At 45.5% G+C, this 21,547-nt stretch overlaps 1 protein-coding gene across 2 annotated transcripts in view; it reads right to left on the minus strand.

Annotated features, from left to right (window-relative positions):
- Positions 1-1,132: 1,132 nt before the first annotated feature.
- Positions 1,133-21,547, minus strand: part of CACNG6 (calcium voltage-gated channel auxiliary subunit gamma 6) — a 22,584-nt gene continuing 2,169 nt past the window's right edge. Inside the window, exons 3-5 of one of the 2 annotated variants that reach the window (XM_046682924.1) lie at positions 17,662-17,736; positions 16,026-16,163; positions 1,138-1,906 (exon numbers count right to left, since the gene is read on the minus strand). In XM_046682924.1, the coding sequence (XP_046538880.1) occupies positions 1,668-1,906; positions 16,026-16,163; positions 17,662-17,736 (452 nt within the window). In that variant the 3' untranslated portion in view covers positions 1,138-1,667. Of the gene's footprint in view, positions 1,907-16,025; positions 16,164-17,661; positions 17,737-21,547 lie in introns of both variants that reach the window. The other variant, XM_046682925.1, reaches the window with a different exon arrangement.

Below are 21,547 nucleotides of genomic sequence, written 5' to 3' on the forward strand. Positions count from 1 at the left end.
GGTCTGGCCCTTTGGCCCGAGGGACTCGAACGCTTGACTCGAAGGTCTTCATTCGCTGGTATCTGTTGGTGGTGTTGTTACTCCAGCTTCTACCAACCTTCTGCTCACAATGATAAACGTGTTCTCCAAGACGATAGAAGCTTTCTCTGCAGCTCCCCTTGCTTCTTCCTGAGTCCTCAGAATTCCCTTTCCTGTCTATATTCCTGTCAACAGTCTCGTCAAGGCAATTTGGCTTTTTCTATCATGCACCTCAAAACGCCTCCAGTCTCTATCTATTCCCCAACTCCAAAGCCACGTCCACCTTTTTAGGTTTCTGTTACAGCAGCACCCCATTACCAGGTACTAAAATCTCTGATGGCCTAGTAGTTAAAGTTCAGTGCGCTCTGCTTTGGCAGCCTGGGTTCGATTCCTCGGCATGGAACTGCATCACTCGTCTGTCAGTAAGCCATGCTGTAGCAGCAGCTCAGGTAGAAGAACCCACAACTATACACAACTATGTGCTGGGGCTTTGGGGGGGAAAATGCAAGAAAAAAGAGGGGAGATTGGCAACAGATGTTAGCTTAGGGCTAATCTTCCCCTGCAAAAAAGAAACAAAAAGTAAAATAAAATCTCTATCAGTTTCTAGGCCTGCCATAACAAAATACCAAGACTGGGTGACTTAAACAATGGAAATACATTGTCTCAAGGTTCTGGAGGCTGGAAGTCCAAGATCAAGGTGTCACTGGGTTGGTTCCTTCAGGGGCTATGAGGGAGACTGTTCCAGGCCTCTCTCCTGGGCTTGAAGATGGGGTCTTCTCCCCGTGTCTCTTCACCTTGTCTTCCTCTGTACCTGTCCACCTTTCTGTCCCAATGGCTCTTTCTCATAAGGACTACAGTCATGTTGGATTAGGGTCCACTCTAATGACCTCACTTTCACTCGATCACCTCTGTGAAGACCCTTCTCGGAATAAGGTCACATTCTGAGGTCCTGGGAGCTGGGACTCCAGCATGTACTTTTGGGAAGGACACAATTCAACCCACAACGGTACTCATGTTCCAATCTGTTGAGTTTTCCATCGCTGCCTGTGGGTTCACTGACATGCGATTTTGAGGCTGAGAAGCATGCAGTGGGTTTCTGGAGAGGACAAGGGGTCGCTTTTCTCTATCCCAGAACCTCCAGCCACATCACAAATGGACTCCAAACCAAAGTTGTTACGTTTCCAAACCTTTAATCTCAAATCAGACCCCAGCGAGGTCAGACTCAGATATTCTTCCCTCCCCTCCCCGTCCCCTACTTCCCAGAGTCTCAGATTAGTCGGAATAAGTCTCTCCCACGAGGGAACTCATCCAGATGTAGGAAATGACGAGGTCCAACTCCCTCCCAAGACCCCCGCCCCCTCACTCCCCAGTTACCCCATCAGGTCCCTGCCAGCCTTCCCTGGGGACCCTCGTTTGCAAAAAGCCTCTGCCCACCCCAGCCCCGAGCATCCCAAATTCAGCCACTGAGAAAAACACATTTACAGAGGGAAAAGATGAGGGCATGGGAGGCAGGTTTGTGCAAACAGTCTGGGTCCTGGAGCAGGAAGAACACAGTTTCTCCAGGACACGGGGCAAAAGATTTCGAGTGAGGACGATGGAGAAAGGAAAAGAATTTGGAAGGAGCTAAGAGAAGGCACAATGGGGTGGCTCTAGGTGGCCCTGTGTCCCCACTTGGGACAGAGTGAGGCCCAGGGCCTGGGAGGCAGGGTGAGCAGGAGAAAGCAGCCGCCCCCTAGCAGCAGGACCAGGCTGGCCCCCACACCACAGCCCAGAGACCAGGAGTACTCGTAGGTCAGGGCTGGGGGCCGGGGAGGCTCGGGGCTGACTCTCTGCACCAGGGCGTGCACGGAATGCCGGAACACCTCCAGGCTGACCAGCAGCAGCAGACCTGTGGGGAGAGAAGGACAGAGCGTGATGCTCAGGCCCCTGGGGACCCCAATCTGGGTCTGAGCATCTCCCCCATAGACCCCATCACATGCTTGCTCAAACAAGAAACCTGGGAGACCCCCTAGCACTCATTCCTTCAACAGCAGCTACCTACTAAACACCTACTATGTAGCAGGCACAGTTTTGGAAGCTGGAGATAAGGCAGGAACAAGACACAGATTGATAGAGACGGAAAGTAGAATGGCGGTTGCCAGGGGCTGAGAGTTGGTGTTTAACAAGGACGGAGTTTCAGTTGGGGAAGATGAAAAAGTTCTGGAGACGGATGGTGGTGATGGTTGCATAACAGTGTGAAGATACTTAATGCCGCTGAACTGGACACTCAAAAAGGGTTAGATGGTAAATTTTACATTATGTGTATTTTATCGCTTTAAAAAAGAAAGAAGCAAACCCAGGAATCAAGAATCACGAAAGTCGGGGACTGGCCCAGTGGCGCAGCAGTTAAGCGTGCATGTTCCACTTTGGTGACCTGGAGTTCACCAGTTCGGATGCCGGGTGCGGACATGGCACTGCTTGGCAAGCCATGCTGTGGCAGGCGTCCCACGTATAAAGTAGAGGAAGATGGGCACGGATGTTAGCTCAGGGCTAATCTTCCTCAGCAAAAGGAGGAGGATTGGCAGCAGATATTAGGTCAGGGCTAATCTTCCTCAAAAAAAAAAAAAAGGAATCCCAAAAGTCAAATGAAGACTCCATCAAGGCTTTTGTAAAGAGTGATGGTGGAACCTAAAACAGTCAAACTCACAGAAGCAGAGAGCCAAATGGTGGTTGTCAGGGGCTGGGTGGGGGGAGGGAAACGGACGATGTTGGTCAAGGGTACAAAGTTTCACTTATGCAGATGAATGAGTTCTGGCGATCTAATATACAACATGGTGACTATAGTTAACAATACTGTGTTGCATACTTGAATGTTGCTAAGAGATTAGATCTTAAATGTTCTGACCACACACCAAAGAAGACAGCCATGCAAGGTGACGAATATGTTAGCTAGTTTGATTCTGCTGATCATTTCACGATGTATACATGTATCAAAACATCAAGTTTGTACACCATAAATATATACAATTTCTACTTGTCGATCATACCCAATAAAGCTAGAAAAAAGAGGGATGGTGGATCACAAAATGAAAAGAAAGGCAATCCAGTTGTAATACAATTTGATTTTTAAGAAAACAAGAGAAAAGAGATTGGGATCCAAGATGGCGCCATGAGTAGTCCTCTTTGTCTCTCCCCCTTCGAGTCTACAATTATTTGGACACTCATCGCTTAACAAAGGATATCCAGACAGTATCTCAGGACGTCTGAGAGACCCACGCGACTATACATTGGAAGGCGGACGGACTTCCCTCCAGGAGGATGTGGAGATAGGTGAAAACTCTCCGACCCCGACCGAACAGCCTAGTACCTGCAAGCGGCTTTCTTCCAACGGATGCCCCCAGAAGATCAACACACACCTAGGGCAGGAGCGAGCACACACCAGAGGAGTGATGGTGGAAACAGGTGACCAGAACCCTACCTAAACTCCCCGCAATTACTCCTAAATGCAGAGGGAAAACCTGAGCCCGTGGGGAGAGTCTCACCCCGCCATTGGTGGGGAGATCCCGCCTGGTGTCCACAGCGCCCGGGGGGTCCCAGAGAGAATCACAGAGGGCGTGGTGGCCCCCCAGCTGCCACTGCCTGCACGGTGGGGCAAGGGATTGCCGGAGATCTCAGAGAGGACTGGGGCTGGGTGAAGCCCCAGAGGCTGGCTCCGTGCCCTGGAGGGGAAGCTCCAGAGTTCCACCCGGGCAGCAGACAAAACTCTCTGTCTGCCATTAGCGGAGGGGCCACGCCCAGCATTCACGGCTCCGGGAAAGTCCCGGAGAGACTCCCAGAGGGTGAGGTGACCCCCAGCTGCCGTTGCCCACCCCGTGGGGTAAGGGATTGCTGGAGATCTCAGAGAGGACTGGAGCTGGGGGGAGCTCCAGAGGCCGGCCCTGCAGCCCGGAGGGGAAGCTCCAGAGTTCTGCCAGGGCAGCAGACAAAACTCTCTGTCTGCTATTAGCAGAGGGGCCACGCCCAGCATTCAACTCCGGGAAAGTCCCAGAGAGAATCCCAGAGGGCGGGGCGACCCCCCAGCTGCCGTTGCCCGCCCCGTGGGGCTAGGGATTGCCGGAGATCTTGGAGAGGACTGGGGCTGGGTGAAGCTCCAGAGGCCCGCTCCGTGCCCCAGAGGGGAAGATCCAGAGTTCTGCCCGGGCAGCAGACAAAACTCTCTGTCAGCTATTAGCGGAGGGGCTACACCCAGCATCCACAACACCGGGAGGGTCCCGGAGAGGAGAATATCAGGCAGGGCAGCAGCTGACCAGCTACCACTGAAATCAGGATCTCCAGCTATCCCCCAGACAGGGAAAAGGGCTCCCTGAGTTCCTGGGGAACAGGACTGGGGCTGGGTGGAGTTCCAGCGACCCAGCTCCATAGCCTAGGGGGAAACCCTACAGGCTCACAGCAGCCTCAGGGAAAGCCTCTGCACAGCACTAGTAGAGAGCACCCATCCGGCAGCCACAAGGCTGGAAGACCCCGGGACAAAAGTAGCATAGTTAGGTGAGCTAACCACAGACTGTAGAAGATGCCAATAGCTCTGCTGTGACCCATAGTGGACAAGTGAGATTTTGTGGGTGCCAACAGTGATTGAGCAGCAAATATAGGTGATCCTACCCCTGGCCGCTGGAAAAGCCCATAACACCATTGCAGACCCCAAGGAGGGAGCACATCTAGGTGGGCTGCAACAGTAGGCACCAGCAGCCTGAAGCCCCCCCGTGACAGCTCCCACAGCAGAAGAGGGAACCCAAAGGACCACTGTGACTACGAGGAGGGGCCCAGGCCCAGTTAGCAACTGCAGAGAGGGTTCCTGGTTGGTGCAGTATAAACAGCTGCTCCCCCACCACAGCAGCAGAAACAAGTGGAAGGAGCAACTAAACTCTATCTCTATGCGGAGGCACAAATCAACAACATCAAGCAATATGAAAAAATACATTAAATCTCCAGAAGAGAAGGAAAATAACACACAGAAAACAATCCCAAAGAAAATGAGATATATAACCTAAATGATGATGACTTCAAAACAGCCATCATTAAAATACTCAATGAGTTAAGAGAGAATTCAGATAGACAACTCAACGAGTTCAGGAGCTATGTCACAAAAGAGTTTGATACAATAAAGAAGAACCAAACAGAAATATTGGAAATGAAGAACACAATAGAGGAGATTAAGAAAAATCTAGATGCTCTGAACAGTAGGGCCGATAATATGGAGGAAAGAATTAGCAATTTGGAAGATAGGAATATAGAAATGCTGCAGGCAGAGGAGGAGAGAGAAGTAAGACTAAAAAGAAATAAAGAAACTCTCTGAGAATTATCAGACACAATTAGGAGATGCAACATAAGGATTATAGGTATACCAGAGGGAGAAGAGAAGGAGAAAGGGGCAGAAAGCCTATTCAAAGAAATAATGGCTGAGAACTTCCCAAATCTGGTGAGAGAGATGGATCTTCAGGTTACAGAAGCCAATAGATCTCCAAACTTTATCAATGCAAGAAGACCAACGCCACAGCATACAGTAGTGAAGCTAGCAAAAGTCAACGACAAGGAGAAAATACTAAGGACAGCCAGGCAAAAGAAACTAACCTACAAAGGAACCCCCATCAGGCTATCAGCAGATTTCTCAGCAGAAACTTTACAGGCTAGAAGAGAGTGGAATGATATATTCAAGAATCTGAAGGACAAAAACCTACAGCCGAGAATTCTCTACCCAGCGAAAATATCCTTCAAATACGATGGAGAAATAAAAACTTTCTCAGATAAACAAAAATTAAGGGAGTTCATTGCCACAAAACCTCCTCTTCAGGAAATCCTCAGGAAAACCCTCATTCCTGAAAAATCAAAAAAAGGAAAGGGGCTACAAAACCAAGAGCAGAGGAGATAAGTAGAAGGACAACAACAGAGAGTAGCAGCTCTTCATCAGAACAGATTAAACCATGGGACGAGAAACAAAGGAAATTGAAGAAAACCAGAAAACAAGACATAAAATGGTAGTGGTAGGCCCCCACATCTCAATAATCACTCTAAATGTAAATGGATTGAACTCCCCAATCAAAAGACACAGAGTGGCAGGATGGATCAAAGAACAAGACCCAACAATATGCTGCCTCCAGGAAACACACCTCAGCCCCAAAGACAAACACAGACTCAGAGTGAAGGGATGGAGAACAATACTCCAAGCTAATAATGAACAAAAGAAAGCAGGTGTCGCTATACTAATATCAGACAAGGTAGACTTCAAAGCAAAACAGATAAAGAAAGACAAAGAGGGACAGTATATAATGATAAAAGGGACTCTCCACCAAGAAGACATAACACTTATAAATATATACGCACCCAACACAGGAGCACCAAAATTTGTAAAGCAACTCTTAATAGAACTAAAAGAAGACATCAACAACAATACAATAATAGTAGGAGACCTCAACACACCATTAACACCAATGGACAGAACATCCAGACAGAAAATCAACAAGGAAATAATAGAATTAAATGAAAAATTAGACCAGATGGACTTAATAGATATATATAGAACACTTCATCCAAAAACAGCAGGGTACACATTCTTCTCAAGTGCACATGGAACATTCTCAAGGATTGACCATATTTTGGGAAACAAAGCAAACATCAATAAGTACAAGAGAGTTGAAGTAATATCAAGCATCTTTTCTGATCATAATGCTATGAAACTAGAAATCAACTACAAGAAAAAAGCAGAGAAAGGTGCAAAAATGTGGAGACTAAACAACACGCTTCTGAACAAACAATGGATCATTGAAGAAATTAAAGAAGAAATCAAATTTTATCTGGAGACTAATGAAAATGAGAACACGACATACCAAACCATTTGGGATGCAGCAAAAGCAGTCCTAAGAGGGAAATTCATCACAATACAGGCTCACCTCACTAAACAAGAAAAAGCTCACATAAGCAACCTCAAACGGCACCTAACAGAACTACGAAAAGAAGAACAAACAAAGCCCAGAGTCAGTAGAAGGAGGGAAATAATAAAAATAAGAGCAGAAATAAACGATATTGAAACAAAAAAGACAATAGAAAGGATCAATGAAACAAAGAGTTGGTTCTTTGAAAAAATTAACAAAATCGACAAACCTTTAGCCAGACTCACCAAGAAAAGAAGAGAGAAATCGCAAATAAATAAAATTAGGAATGAGAGAGGAGAAATCACAACAGATACCAATGAAATACAAGGGATCATAAGAGAATACTATGAAAAACTATATGCCAACAAATTGAACAACCTGGAAGAAATGGACAAATTCCTAGACTCCTACAATCTCCCCAAACTGAATCAGGAAGAAATGGAGAATCTGAATAGGCCAATCACAAGTCAGGAAATAGAAACGGTAATCAAAAACCTCCCCAAAAATAAGAGTCCAGGAGCAGACGGCTTCTCTGGAGAATTCTATCAAACATTCAAAGAAGACTTAATATCTATTCTTCTCAAACTGTTCCAAAAAATTGAGAAAGATGGAGTACTCCCTAACACATTCTATGAAGCCAACATCACTCTGATCCCCAAACCTGACAAGGACAACACAAAGAAGGAGAACTACAGGCCGATATCACTGATGAACATAGATGCAAAAATCCTCAACAAAATTTTGGCAAACTGAATACAGCAATACATCAAAAAGATTATACACCATGATCAAGTGGGATTTATACCAGGGACACAGGGATGGTTCAACATCCGCAAGTCAATCAACGTGATACACTACATCAACAAAATGAAAAGCAAAAACCACATGATCATCTCAATAGATGCAGAGAAAGCATTCGACAAGATCCAACACCCATTTATGATAAAAACCCTCAATAAAATGGGTATAGAAGGAAAGTACCTCAACATAATAAAGGCCATATATGACAGACCCACAGCCAACATCATACTCAATGGACAAAAACTGAAAGCCATCCCTCTGAGGACAGGAACAAGACAAGGGTGCCCACTTTCACCACTCCTATTCAACATAGTACTGGAGGTGCTGGCCAGAGCAATTCGGCAGGAAAAAGAAATAAAAGGAATCCAAATAGGTAACGAAGAAGTAAAACTCTCGCTGTTTGCAGACGACATGATCTTATATATAGAAAACCCCAAAGAATCCATAGAAAAACTATTAGAAATAATCAACAACTACAGCAAAGTAGCAGGGTATAAAATCAACATACATAAATCAGTAGCATTTCTATACACTAACAATGAACTAACAGAAAAAGAACTCAAGAACTCAATCCCATTCACAATCGCAACGAAAAGAATAAAATACCTTGGGATAAACTTAACCAAGGAAGTGAAGGATCTATACAATGAAAACTACAAGACTTTCTTGAAAGAAATTGACGACGACATAAAGAGATGGAAAGACATTCCATGCACATGGATTGGAAGAATAAACATAGTTAAAATGTCCATACTACCTAAAGCAATCTACAGATTCAATGCGATCCCAATCAGAATCCCAAGAACATTCTTCACAGAAATTGAACAAAGAATCCTAAAACTCATATGGGGCAACAAAGACGGCGAATTGCTAAAGCAATCCTGAGAAAGAAAAACAAAGCCGGCGGAATCACAATCCCCGATTTCAAAACATACTACAAAGCTACAGTGATCAAAACAGCATGGTACTGGTACAAAAACAGGTCCACAGATCAATGGAACAGAATTGAAAGCCCAGAGATAAAACCACACATCTATGGACAGTCAATCTTCGACAAAGGAGCAGAGGGCCTACAATGGAGGAAAGAAAGTCTCTTCAACAAATGGTGCTGGGAAAACTGGACAGCCACATGCAAAAGATTGAAAATTGACCATTCTTTTTCACCACACACCAAAATAAACTCAAAATGGATCAAAGACCTAAAGATTAGGCCTGAAACAATAAGTCCTCTGGAAGAGAATATAGGCAGCACACTCTTTGACATCAGTTTCAAAAGAATCTTTTCAGACACTATAACTACTCAGTTGAGGGAAACAATAGAAAGAATAAACAAATGGGACTTCATCAGACTAAAGAGCTTCTTTAAGGCAAGGGAAAACAGGACTGAAACAAAAAAACAGCTCACTAATTGGGAAAAAATATTTACAAGCCACTTATCCGACAAAGGGTTAATCTCCATAATATACAAAGAACTCACATGGCTTAACAACAAAAAAACAAACAACCCGATCAACAAATGGGCAGAGGACATGAACAGACATTTCTCAAAACAAAATATGAATATGGCCAATAGACACATGAAAAGATGTTCATCATCGCTAATCATCAGCGAAATGCAAATCAAAACTACACTAAGATATCACCTTACACCCGTTAGATTGGCAAAAACATCCAAAACCAACAGCGACAAATGTTGGAGAGGTTGTGGAGAAAAAGGAAGTCTCATACACTGTTGGTGGGAATGCAAACTGGTACAGCCACTATGGAAAACGGTATGGAGATTTCTCAGAAAGTTAAAAATAGAAATACCCTATGACCCAGCCATCCCATTACTGGGTATCTATCCTAAGAACCTGAAATCAGAAATCTCAAGAGTCCCTTGCACCCCTATGTTCATCGCAGCATTATTTACAATAGCCAAGACGTGGAACCAGCCTACATGCCCAGAAACTGATGATTGGATAAAGAAGATGTGGTATATATACACAATGGAATACTACTCAGCCATAAAAAAAGACAAAATTGGCCCATTCACAGCAACGTGGATGGACCTCGAGGGTATTATGTTAAGCGAAATAAGCCAGTCAGAGAAAGACGAACTCTATATGACTCCACTCATAGGTGGAAGTTAGTATATTGACAAGGAGATCTGATCGGTGGTTACCAGGGAAAAGGGGGGTTGGGGGGAGGGCACAAAGGGGGAAGTGGTGTACCCACAACATGACTAACAAAAATGTACAACTGAAATCTCACAAGGTTGTAATCTAGCATAACATTAATAAAAAAAAAAAAAAGGAAAAAGAAAACAAGAGAAAAGAAAGAAGAAACAAGACAGACGAAGACGCCAACCTGGTGGAGCTTCTATTCCACTTGGAGAGGACAGAGGGTCAACAAACAAAACCCAGGCTTGCAAAACTCAGATGCCTGTAGGGGACGATGATGAGAAAATATAAATAACGCAGGCATGTGTGGCAGGGACAATGACAAAGAGCAGCCAGAACTCAGTTTCAGCCAACTGCAGCCCGTCAGAAATGGAGACCTAATTTACCAGATTTTCTGATTTTTCAAGAATAGCTAGAACTTTTTTTAAAATGATTATTATTTTTATGGGAATTCTCCTAACCTTTAGGTATTGACTCAGAGAAATCTTTATACACTGTCAGCCAAACAAAACACACCTATGGGCCATTGTTGGCCTGAGGGCTGCCAGGTTGCAACTTCCAGAGTGAACACATGAGAAGATGAGGTAATTTCAGAGAGTGATGCACACTAGGATGGGAAAGGGAGTGACATCCAGGGGTGGAGCAGGGACTTTAGATGGTATCATCAGAAAAAGCTATTTGAGCTGAGACCCAAAGGACAAGAAGACGCCAGCCATGCACAAAACTGAGCAATGGCTGTTCCAAGCAGAAGGAATGGCTGGTGCAAAGGCCCAGTGGTAGAATGGAGTACAGTGAGCTTGAGGAAAAGTAAGATGGTCAGTGTGACCACAACAAAGAGGGTTGGAGAGGGGGAGAGCAGTGGGCAGTGGACATACAGAGGTGGGCAGGGTCAGATCATATAGGACAATCTGATGGTCATACACAAGGCGTGGGTCCAAGCTGCCTCCCCTGTCAGAACCTGGAGTCTGGCCTCAATCTCAACGAATCCATGCCCCTCCTTCCTCCTTGCACTCCAGTTCCCCCATGGATTTTAATCAGGGACCTGGAGAATGCAGCCTGGAGTCTGTGTACTGTGGCTCAATGGCCCCCATAAGCCCATCTCGGCCCCACCAGCCCAACATTAGGGCACTAGAGGTGGAAAAGGAGGAAGAGATATTGTCCAGTCCCTTCATTCCTCTGCTAATTCATGCCTCCTTCCATTCCTCCAACAGATCTTAATTGAGCTCTCATTATAAACTATATAAAGGGGTCTAACAAAGCCCCTGTCCTCTTGGGGCTTTATCCCAGAAGGGGAGATGGACAATAATCAGGTAAATATATTGTGGCCTGAACTCTGTGCCCCCAAAAGTTCATATGTTGGGGTTCTGACCCTCAGTGCCTTGGAATTTGACTATATTTGGAGATAGGGTCTTTAAAGAGATAATTAAATATAAATGATGTCATAGGATGGGCCCTAATCCAATATGTCTGGTGCCCTCACGAGAAGAGGAGGTTAGGTAGACACAGACAGAGGGACGACTATGTGAGGACACAGGGGGAAGACGGCCATCCACAAGCCAAGGAGAGAGGCCTCAGAAGAAACTAACTCTGCCAACGTGCTGGTCTGAGACTTCCAGCCTCCAGAACCGTGAGACAACAAATTTTTGTTGTTTATCAGCCTCCCGGTCTGTGGGACTTTGTTACGGCAGCCTTGGCGAACAAAAGCATACATAAATACATAATTGCAGGTAGTAATCCATTCTACGAAGAAAAATAAGGCAAAGTAGAGACACAGCGGGTAATGGGTCTACATCAGACAAGGTGGTCAACCCTGGTCTCTCTGAGGAGGTGATACCGAATCAGAGACTTAAATGGTATGAAGAAATAAGACAGGAGAAGACCTTGTGGAAGAACGTTCCATGCTGAGGGGAGAGCAGTGCCAAATGCCGTGAGGCAGGAATGAGCCTGGAATGTCTGAGGAACAGCAAAGAGGCCAATGTGGCCAGAAGAAAGAGAGCAAGTAGTAAGAGACGAAGTCTCATGTAGCAGGGAGCCAGGCCACGTAAGACCTTGGAGCCGTGTTATCCTAGTGGTAGCAATTAATTGGTGGCTTTTGATCCATATAGGAACCACATAGGAATGATTTATGGTTTAAAAATATCATTAACCTCAAAACAAGGGGCAGGTAGGATTTGGCCGTGGGCTGTAGTTGGCGATCCCGGGCCTTGACATACTAGCTTTGTGCCAAGAATCTAACCAAATGCTCTCACGTCCCATCTCTTCCATGAGATCTTATGAGGTAGATGTTATTATTATCCTCACTTTACAATGGGAAAATTGAAGCCTAGAGAGGTGGAGCTGGGTTTGAGCCCAGCCAGCTCCACTCCATAGACTATTCTTGTAGGCACCTCACTATACCTCCTCCTCGATCGAGCCTGACTTCCTTTGTATGACCTAGAAGCATCCATGAGTGACCAGAAGAGACCAGTGATCTGGCCCCTGTCTACTTCTTCAGCCTCCTATCAAGCTGCATTTCCTATCCTGTAGTAGTATGGAGAAAGACTTCTTTTGGGTCTTTTTTTTTTTTGTGAGGAAGATTGTCCCTGATCTAACGTCTGTTGCCAATCTTCCTCTTTTTGCTTGAGGAAGATTGTCCCTGAGCTAACATCTGTGCCAATCTTCCTCTACTTTGCCTATGGGACAGCACGGCTTGAGGAGCAGTGTGTAGGTTTGCGTCCCAGATCCAAACCTGCAAATCCTGGGCCGCCAAAGTGAAGTGAGTGAACCCAACCACTATACCACCAGGCAAGCACCTCTTTCAGGTCTTTAAAGGCACCGAATTCTTTCAAGCCTGGAGACCTCTATGCTCCTTGGAATAATTTTCTTCTTGCCCCTCCCTGAGCCTGCCTTACAGATCCTCATTCTTTGCATCACTCCTTAATTTACACTTCTTCTGAGAGCCTCCCCTGACTGCCACCACTTAAGTCCACATGGGGTCTCCCTGTTAATACATTTTCCTCTTACTCTTTTCTTTTCATTTATAGCATTTATCACAGTTGGTAATTACTAATTTATGTTAATTTACATACATACTGTTTATTTGTCTAATTTCTATCTCCCCACTCCGTACCATAAGTCCATGAGGGTAGGAAAGTTGTCTTTCTCATATCTCTAAAAAATAGAACAACATCTGACATATGTATTTTATGGAAAGAAGCAATATACGCTGAACACAACCTTTTATCTGGGGAGACCTCAAAAACCTAACCTGGCCAGTCCCTGATGCCCAGTATAATCCTAGTAATTAGGGCATTGCATCTACCCCTCACTTTCATCTCGTTTTGCAGTTTGCAGAACATTTTCAGGCACAAGACTTTCCTCAAACACTTTTACATCCACACCTTCATGGCAACCCCAGGAATCACACAGGCATGAGTTCAATATTAACACCAGCACCAAATTCCTACCAAGCCGTAAATTCCATGAGAACGGGAATCCTCTTAACTTTACTCATCATTCTATCCCCAGTGGTCCCTAGCATAGCATCTAACACTTACTAGATATTAGAGACAGACTTATTGAATGAATGGGTGGACAGACAGATAGAAAAATAGATGGATAGAGGGAGAGAGGGAGGAAGGGAAGACGGATGGAAAAAAAGAAAGGTAAAAGGGAAGAGAAGGAGGAGGGAAGGAGGAAGGGAGGGAATTGATGGATCAATGGAAGCATGGATGGATGGATGGGTGAATGGATGGATGGATGGATGGATGGATTAGTGGATGGTTATATGTATGTATGGATGGATGGATAGATGCATGAATAGGATACATGGATGATAGGATGTATATATGTATGTATGGATGACAGGATGGCAGGATGGATGGATGGATGGATGGATAGATGGGATGGATACTTGATAAATGGATGCTTGAATGAGTGAGTTCATGGATATGAAAAGATTTAAGCCCAGAGATAGAGAAAAAGATTTGCCCATGATTACACAGCTCTTAAGAAGTTGGGACTCCAACCCAGATCTTTTGATTCCCTGGTCCATCTTTTACACCAGTACCCTCCTTACGCTCCATGCTCCAGCTGCACTGGCTTTATTTCTGGTTCTCAAAGTCACCAAGCTCTTTCTGGCTTGGCTACTTATACTTTGACTTTAAGTGTCACCTCCTCTAGGAAGCCCTCTTTAATTCTCTGCTTTAAATCAAGTGCTCTCATCATACACTCTCATAGAACTCTACTTTTCCTTCATAGCACTTACTGCAGCTTGTAATTGTGGGAAGATTTGTGCTATTTCTGTATCCTTAACTAGATAATAATGTCCATAAGGGAAGGCACTTTTCTGTCTTGTATACTCTTACAATATTACATATACATGCACGTATACCATGTATATATGTATTGGGTGTAATGTGTCTGTGTGTGTATCAGTGAATTAAATGAACTAATGAATAAATGAATGAAAGGTAAGAGGATGACTGAATTTTCCCCTTTATTTAGGAAGATCTCTAAGGCAACAAAACCATAGTAAGAATGTGATCATTATTCTTTCCCATTCACGTGTGCTCTTGAACACTCATATGTCTCCCAGCCTTATCTTGCGCCTGGCCTCTACTTCATTTGTTAATTAATGCTACCATGTACATGTGTGCAAGCCTTGCCCTGATTTACACCCTGATCTTTGTTCTGTTCCTCAGAGTTTCCAACTCTTTTACAGCCTTCATACATGCTGTTCCATCACCACTATTACCACTACCATTATCATCAGTACCACCATTACTATCATCACCAGCATCATCACCATCATCACTACCATCACGACCACCACCACCATCACCAGCATTACCACCACCACCAGCACCAGCATCACCACCACTGCCACTACAACTAACATCATAATGTTGCCACCACCACTGTCACCACCATACTTTGACTGGATAATTCCTATTTATCCTTCAATTATCAACTTAAGTGTCACTTTCTTGGGGAGTCTCTCTGGCATGCCCCCACACCACATTGTGTACCCTTAATGTACTTTATCATAACTCTCATCACAATTATTGTTGAATTATTATTGTAATTATATTGTTGAATTATATTGTAATTACTAGTTATTGTCTATCTCTGCCATAATCTAGGCTCTGTATATACATGTGCAGTGCAGACACAGTGTCTGTCTTATTAATCTCATATCTCCACCCCTTAGTGCAGTGCCTGGAACATAGTAGGTGCTTAGTAAATACACAAAGGATAAATAACTGAAGTTTATATAATCAGTGACCTCTCTGTCCACCTTAGAAAACAACTTATCCAGTGAGAACTACATTTCACAAGATGTATCATATTTTTGGGCCTTCAATTCCAATAATGCAGCAGTTCTTGCAGACCCCAGCTCTAAATCTAAAAGAAAGTTTGGAGATCTTCCAGTCCACAGCCAGCAACAGGGCTTGGAACTCTCTCATATTTGAGCCTACTACAGCCCTTGTGCTTCCCAGCATGCAATAGTGCTTGGGGACCCCAGGTTCAAATTTAAATTCCCAATGAACAACAGGGTTTATAACTCTCTCACCTTTGAGACTAGCCCTTGGGCTTCCTCCAATCCCAGCATTCAACAGTGCTTGCAGGCCCTGCCTCCCAGCATGCAACAGTGCTTGAAGAGCCCACTTCCCAGCATGCAACAATCCTTGGAGACCCTGGGTCCAAATCTAAAACAGTGTTTGGAGACCCTCCAATCCACAAGCAACAACAGAGCTTGGATTTCTCCCATCTTTGAGCCTACCTTGGGCTTCTCCCAACTCCCAGTGTGCCACTGTAGTTGGAGATCTGACCTCCCAGCATGCAACAGTACTTGGAGATCCTACTTCCCAGCATGCAACTGTGCTTGGAGACCCCACCTCCCAGCATGCAACAATCCTTGGAGATCCTCAGTCTAAATCTAAAACAGTGTTTGGAGACCCTCCAATCCCCAAGCAACAATAGAGCTTGGAATTCTCCCATCTTTTGAGCCCACTATAACCCACTATAATCCCTGGGCTTCCTCTAACTCCCAGCATGCAACAGTGCTTGAAGATCCGACCTCCCAGCATGCAACAGTGCCTGGAGATCCGACTTCCCAGCATGCAGTGTCCTCAGTCTCCAGGCTCTCAACCCTCACCTGAGAGGCCAAAGCAGATGGCTCCAACTCGGAGCAGGAACTCTGCACCTTTACTGAGCACCATGATGATACAGAGGCAGCCCAGGGCCATGACTGCCAGGCCTACCACCGCTATCACTGCAGCCGCCAGACTCACCTCTGCGAGGGGGAGAAGGGGAAGAAGTATAGAGCATGGGATGCAGAAGCAGAAAGAACTCCCCTATAGGGACCCAGAACCAGGAAGATGGAAGATGCAGAACTAGAGAAGAACTTTCAAGTAGAATGTCATCCTGTCCAATATTTTACTTATACTGTTGAAGGAACTAAGACTCAGAGAAGGTCAGTTATTTGCCTAAGGTCACAGAGCAATAAGGGGACCGAGCCAGGATTAGAAGGAGATGGGAACTACCAATTATTACTTATGAGCTGCTCACCGTTTGTTTGCAGGTGAGGAAACTGAGGCAGTGGCTGTGTGGGCAACAACAGGGAAGGTGGTATGTTACAGTGGGATGATCCAAGTCAGAATTCCCCCCAGCCACTTCCTAGCGGGAACATTTTAGTAAAGCCAGTGAACCTCTCTGAGCCTTAATTCCCTCCTCTAGAAAATCAGGATCAAAATTCCTATTGGACTGGGCCATTGTGAGGATTAGAAATCACATATGTAAAGTGCCGGGTGCAGTGATTGGCACACAGCAGTTGCTCCAAACGTGTGCACTAAGATTATTTTACTCTCCCAAAGGGGCAGAGTGTCTTGCCCAAGCTCACTTAGCACAAAGACAAGAGAGAAAACAGTGGGCAGGGTAAGAACCACTGTTTGTTGAGAACCTACTACGTGCCAGGCTACACACTATGTTTTAGCTGCATTATCTCACTTAATCCTTACAAAGACCAGGTAAGATTGATCACAATTCTTTTCCTGGCGGGGATATGGAGATACCAGGGTGATGGAGAGGCTGCGGTTAGAGCAGAAAGGGTAGAGTCTCAAGGGTTGTGTCGTCCAGTGTGGTCGCCATGAGTCATATGTGGCCTTTTAATTTTAAATGGATTTAAATTAAACAAAATTAAGAACTTAGTTTCTCAATTACACCAGCCATACTCCAAGTGCTCAGCAGCCACATGAGGCCAGTGGCTACCATATCAGTCAGCGCAGACATAAAACATTTATTTCCCTTTCCACAGAAGATTCTGTAGGAGAGCGCTGCTTTAGAGTCAGCATTATTTAGGTTTGAATCCTGTCTCTGCCTCTGCCACTTCCTGGGAAAAACAAATTTAACCATTTATGGACTTTCGTTGTCTCAGTTGGAAGATTAAGATAAAGCCCCGTCCTGGCAGGGTCACGCAAGGACCAGAGCTCTTATAAATGAAAAATCCAGTGCTAGGCTTAGCATGTAGTAGATGCACCTTTGTGAGATGTTAAAGCACTATCCACAGAGAGGGGCTGTGGCTTGCCCAAAGTCACACAGCAGATGGCAAAGGCAAAGCTCGGGTAGGGGTGCTGAGCACCGGGCTCTGGAGAACCATAACCCTAATGCCAACACCTCTCAAAGATGAGGCCTCCCCAGGACAAAGCAGAGAGGATGACAACGCTATCAGGAACTCCTCTGGCATGGTCAGTGTATCCCCACCACCACCTCATTGAGGGGTGAAAAGTTCTCACCTTTCTTTGTGGTTCTCTGGAAAACGTGTGCATTCTCCCCCGTGGTGAAGAATTTAAAGTAGCTGCAGTTTGCTTCTGTGGGAGCAGGAGAGAGAGAAAGGGAGGTAATACTGGGAGCTCTCTAGTGTAAGCTCAGGGTGGGACATCAAACATACCTCACATAGCCTAAAAATATGACATTAGCACCCCTGATATACAGAGGAGAGAAATATGCTCAGAGAAGTAAAAGCCACCGGCCACCACACAGCTATCCAGGGGCTGGGATTCTAATGCAGAGCTCTGAGGTCCCGATCTGCTGCTGGGAGTGGGCTGTTGACCTCTCTGGGCCTCTGATTCTCCCTCTATAAAATGAGAGAATAGTCTCTTTCTCGGCTCGGTCATATGGGTTTGTTGAGGGTCAAGTGGAATTAGAAATGGACAATTACTCTATTCAACAAAGGACACCAAGATACAAGCAACAGAAGGCCAACAGACTCCGAAGAGATTCTTATCTCAGAAAGGATTCCTGCCTGGAATACACAAAGAACTCCTGTGGATCAGCAAGAAAAGAGAGGTAATCCAATTGAAAAATGGGCAAAGGCTATGAATAGTCAATTCCTAGAAGAGGAAGCCTGGATGACTCACAAGTACAAGAAGAGATGCTCCACCTCACCAGGGATCACAGAAATGCAACTTAAGTCAGCGGGGTGGTGCCACTTTACATCAATTAGATTGGTAAATATTAAAAGGACGATATCAAGCACTGGCAGGATAAGAGGAAACAGCTGGGAGCATAAACTGGTACCAATCTTTTTGGAAAGCACTCTGACATACTTCGTGAAATGAAGTATGTTTACTCCCTATAACCCAACAATTTCACTTCTGGGTATACATCTAGAAAAAAAATTACATACAGGAATGTATATGTGGATGTTCATTGCAGCATCGTTTATAACAACAGGGAGTTGGAACCAACCTAGGTGTCCATCTCTAGGGGAACAGACAAGTAGATGTGATGGATGCTCCCTGTGCAAATCTCTGCAGTACATGATAGCCACAAACTAGAATAACAGAAAGCAGCACGGCAAGATTTGAGAAACACAGTATTGAGCAAAAAAAATGTTTTAAAAATCAAAAAAAATCAAAAACAAGGAAAAATCTATAGCATGATGTCATTTATGTAAATTAACAACACACATATATATAAAGTAACACTACATATTTTCCGAGTTAAAATACATATTCATGGAGGCATATCAAGCACATTAAAGAGATGAGTTAGGAAGGAATAAAAAAAAAGAATAATAATGTAAAATAAAGCACAAGAAGGATCTTGCAAAGGCTGGGGTCAGAGACAAGAAGAGATAAGACAGATAAACTGAAGGGTATGATTCGTCCAACTTTGTGTACGTGAGGTCCAAGAAATCCTGAACTAAAAAATATTTTAAAAGCACTTCTAAACTGCATTTTAAAGCCAGAATTTCCCACAGAATTCACCTAGTCCAACTTTCTCATTCTACAGATGGGGAAACTGAGGCACAGAAAGGGAGGAGAGACATAGAAAATAAGAGGGGTGAAAGAAATAGAGGAGGGGCCAGACAGTCTGGGGAAGTGAAAAAGAGTTTTCCAAATTGAAGCAGGATGTGGAGGGACTAGAGATAAACTGCTGAGTCAGGTGAGGTGGTGTGGGACACTCCACCTGGTATTGTCTGGGAAGGAGAGGGCATGAAATGTCCGGTTAGGAGCAGCAGAAGATGTGAGTCCTTATCCCGGGGCAGCCATCTTGCAGCGGCAAGAAGTAAATGAAGCGTCATGCAGCAGAGCGAAGGGTGAGGATGCTATCTGTAGCAGTCAGTGTGGGAAATGTCGTCTTCGTCCACGAGGGAAACGTGAAGTCCCATCTAGTGAGTAAGAAGATGTGGTACATCTTTCTGGGAGAGTGTGGGGTGTCTGGCATCCCATTTTGGCTACTACTGATTTAGGACATCTTGTTCCTGACCACAGAGGATATGGTATATCCCATTTGGAAAAGAGTAGGACATGGGTCATCCCCTTGCAGCCCCTTGGGATGTCCTTTGATGGGCAGTGGGATATTTCTGAGATAATAAAAATTGGGAAATGTCTTCTGAAGGGTCGGGATTGTGGGATGATGGTGATGGTCCTGTAAAGAAGTTGAAGTCCTTTCTGACCAATAGGGGGACATCCAGGAATGTGACAGACCCCATATTACCCAGTGAGGTGGGGCGCGACATCCCCCCCAGTGCAGCGAGGACCTTTGGAACACCTTCATGGACTAGTGAGATGCAATATAGCATAGTTGCTAAGAACAGACATAACCAGGGTTCAAAGCCCACATGACTCGCCTGGATGCGTAGACTGAGCCACTTACATTTCTTGCTCCTCATTTTCCTCTTTTGTAGAATGAGGAAGATAATAACTATTTGTAGGATTGCTATGAAGATTAATGAGTTAATGTATGTGAAATACTTAAAACAGACCCAGGCACTACATAAGTACCTGATATTTTTATTACCGGAGTATCCCACTTTGCAAAAGTTTGGGAACTCTTGCTTGAGGTCCTGAGGGATGAGAACGAGCTCATTTGCAGAAGTGAAATGTAATCTGGATGCTGAGTGGATAGGTGCCTCAGAGAACAAAGAGTATTTGGCATCCCACTTTGCTGTTGAGGGCTTGGGACATCCTATTTTGGACCCTATGGATATAAGAATCACATCCGGAGAAACGAAGCAGGGAAATCCCAACTGGAGCCCAGGGGGATACTGAGATTGTAGGATATCCTTTGGAGAGTAAAGAGTGTTGGAGATTTCATATGGGTGATCAAGCTTAAGACAACCTGAAGGGCCCTGAGGGGTGTCAGATAGTTCCCTTGGGTCAATAGAGGTGGAGTGAGATCCCTTTCCCGTTCCCAAGGGGTATAGGATATCCCACTGGTATGTCCCAAAGGGCATGGTGTGCCCTGTCAGGGAGAGTGAGAGGTATAGGATAGCTCTCTGGCATAGCTAGGGGTGAAACAGCCACTCTCTGGGAAGGTGAGGGGTGTGGGGTGTCTAAGAGAAAATGAGAAGGGCTGGAGCATCCAGTGTGGGCATTCATCGGTGAGAGGGACAGGAAATGAAGAAGAACATTTCCCGGAAAGCACGAGGTCTGCCCTGGGACGTGGGGAAGTGCTTGAAGGGAGCTTCATTTGGCAGAATCAGTAGGTGGGAACAGGCCGGCTGTGCTTGTGCATAGGGGCACAGGTTGTGGGCATGCGCACGGAGGCACAGGCTGCTGTGGCCATGCGCACAGAGGCACAGGCTGTCTGTGCAGGCACACGGAGGAACACGCTGTCTGTGGACATGCACACGGAAGCACAGACTGCATCTGCACAGGGGCACAGGCTGTCTTTGGACATGCACACAAAGGGCACAGGCTGTCTGTGGACATGCACATGGAGACACGCTGTCTGTGGACATGCACACGGAGGCACAGACTGCATCTGCACAAGGGCACAGGCTGTCTTTGGACATGCACACAAAGGGCACAGGCTGTCTGTGGACATGCACACGGAGACACTGTCTGTGGACATGCACATGGAGGCACGGACTGCATCTGCACAGGGGCACAGGCTGTATTTGGGCATGCGCACAGGGGCACAGGCCATCTTTGGGCATGCGCACAGGGGGCAAAGGCTGTGCGTGTGCACGGGGAGCACAGGCTGTCTGTGCTCGATGTGCACACAGAGGAACAGGCTGTCTCTGGCCATGCGCAGGGAGGCACATGCTGTCTGTGGACATGCCCACAGAGGCACAGGCTGTGCATGTGCACAGGGGCACAGGTTGTCTTTGGGCATGCACACAGGGGGCACAGGCTGTCTGTGGGCATGCACACGGGGGCACAGGCTGTC

The sequence above is a fragment of the Equus quagga genome, chromosome 13 (genome assembly GCF_021613505.1).
Source record: "Equus quagga isolate Etosha38 chromosome 13, UCLA_HA_Equagga_1.0, whole genome shotgun sequence".
Lineage (NCBI taxonomy): Eukaryota > Metazoa > Chordata > Mammalia > Perissodactyla > Equidae > Equus > Equus quagga.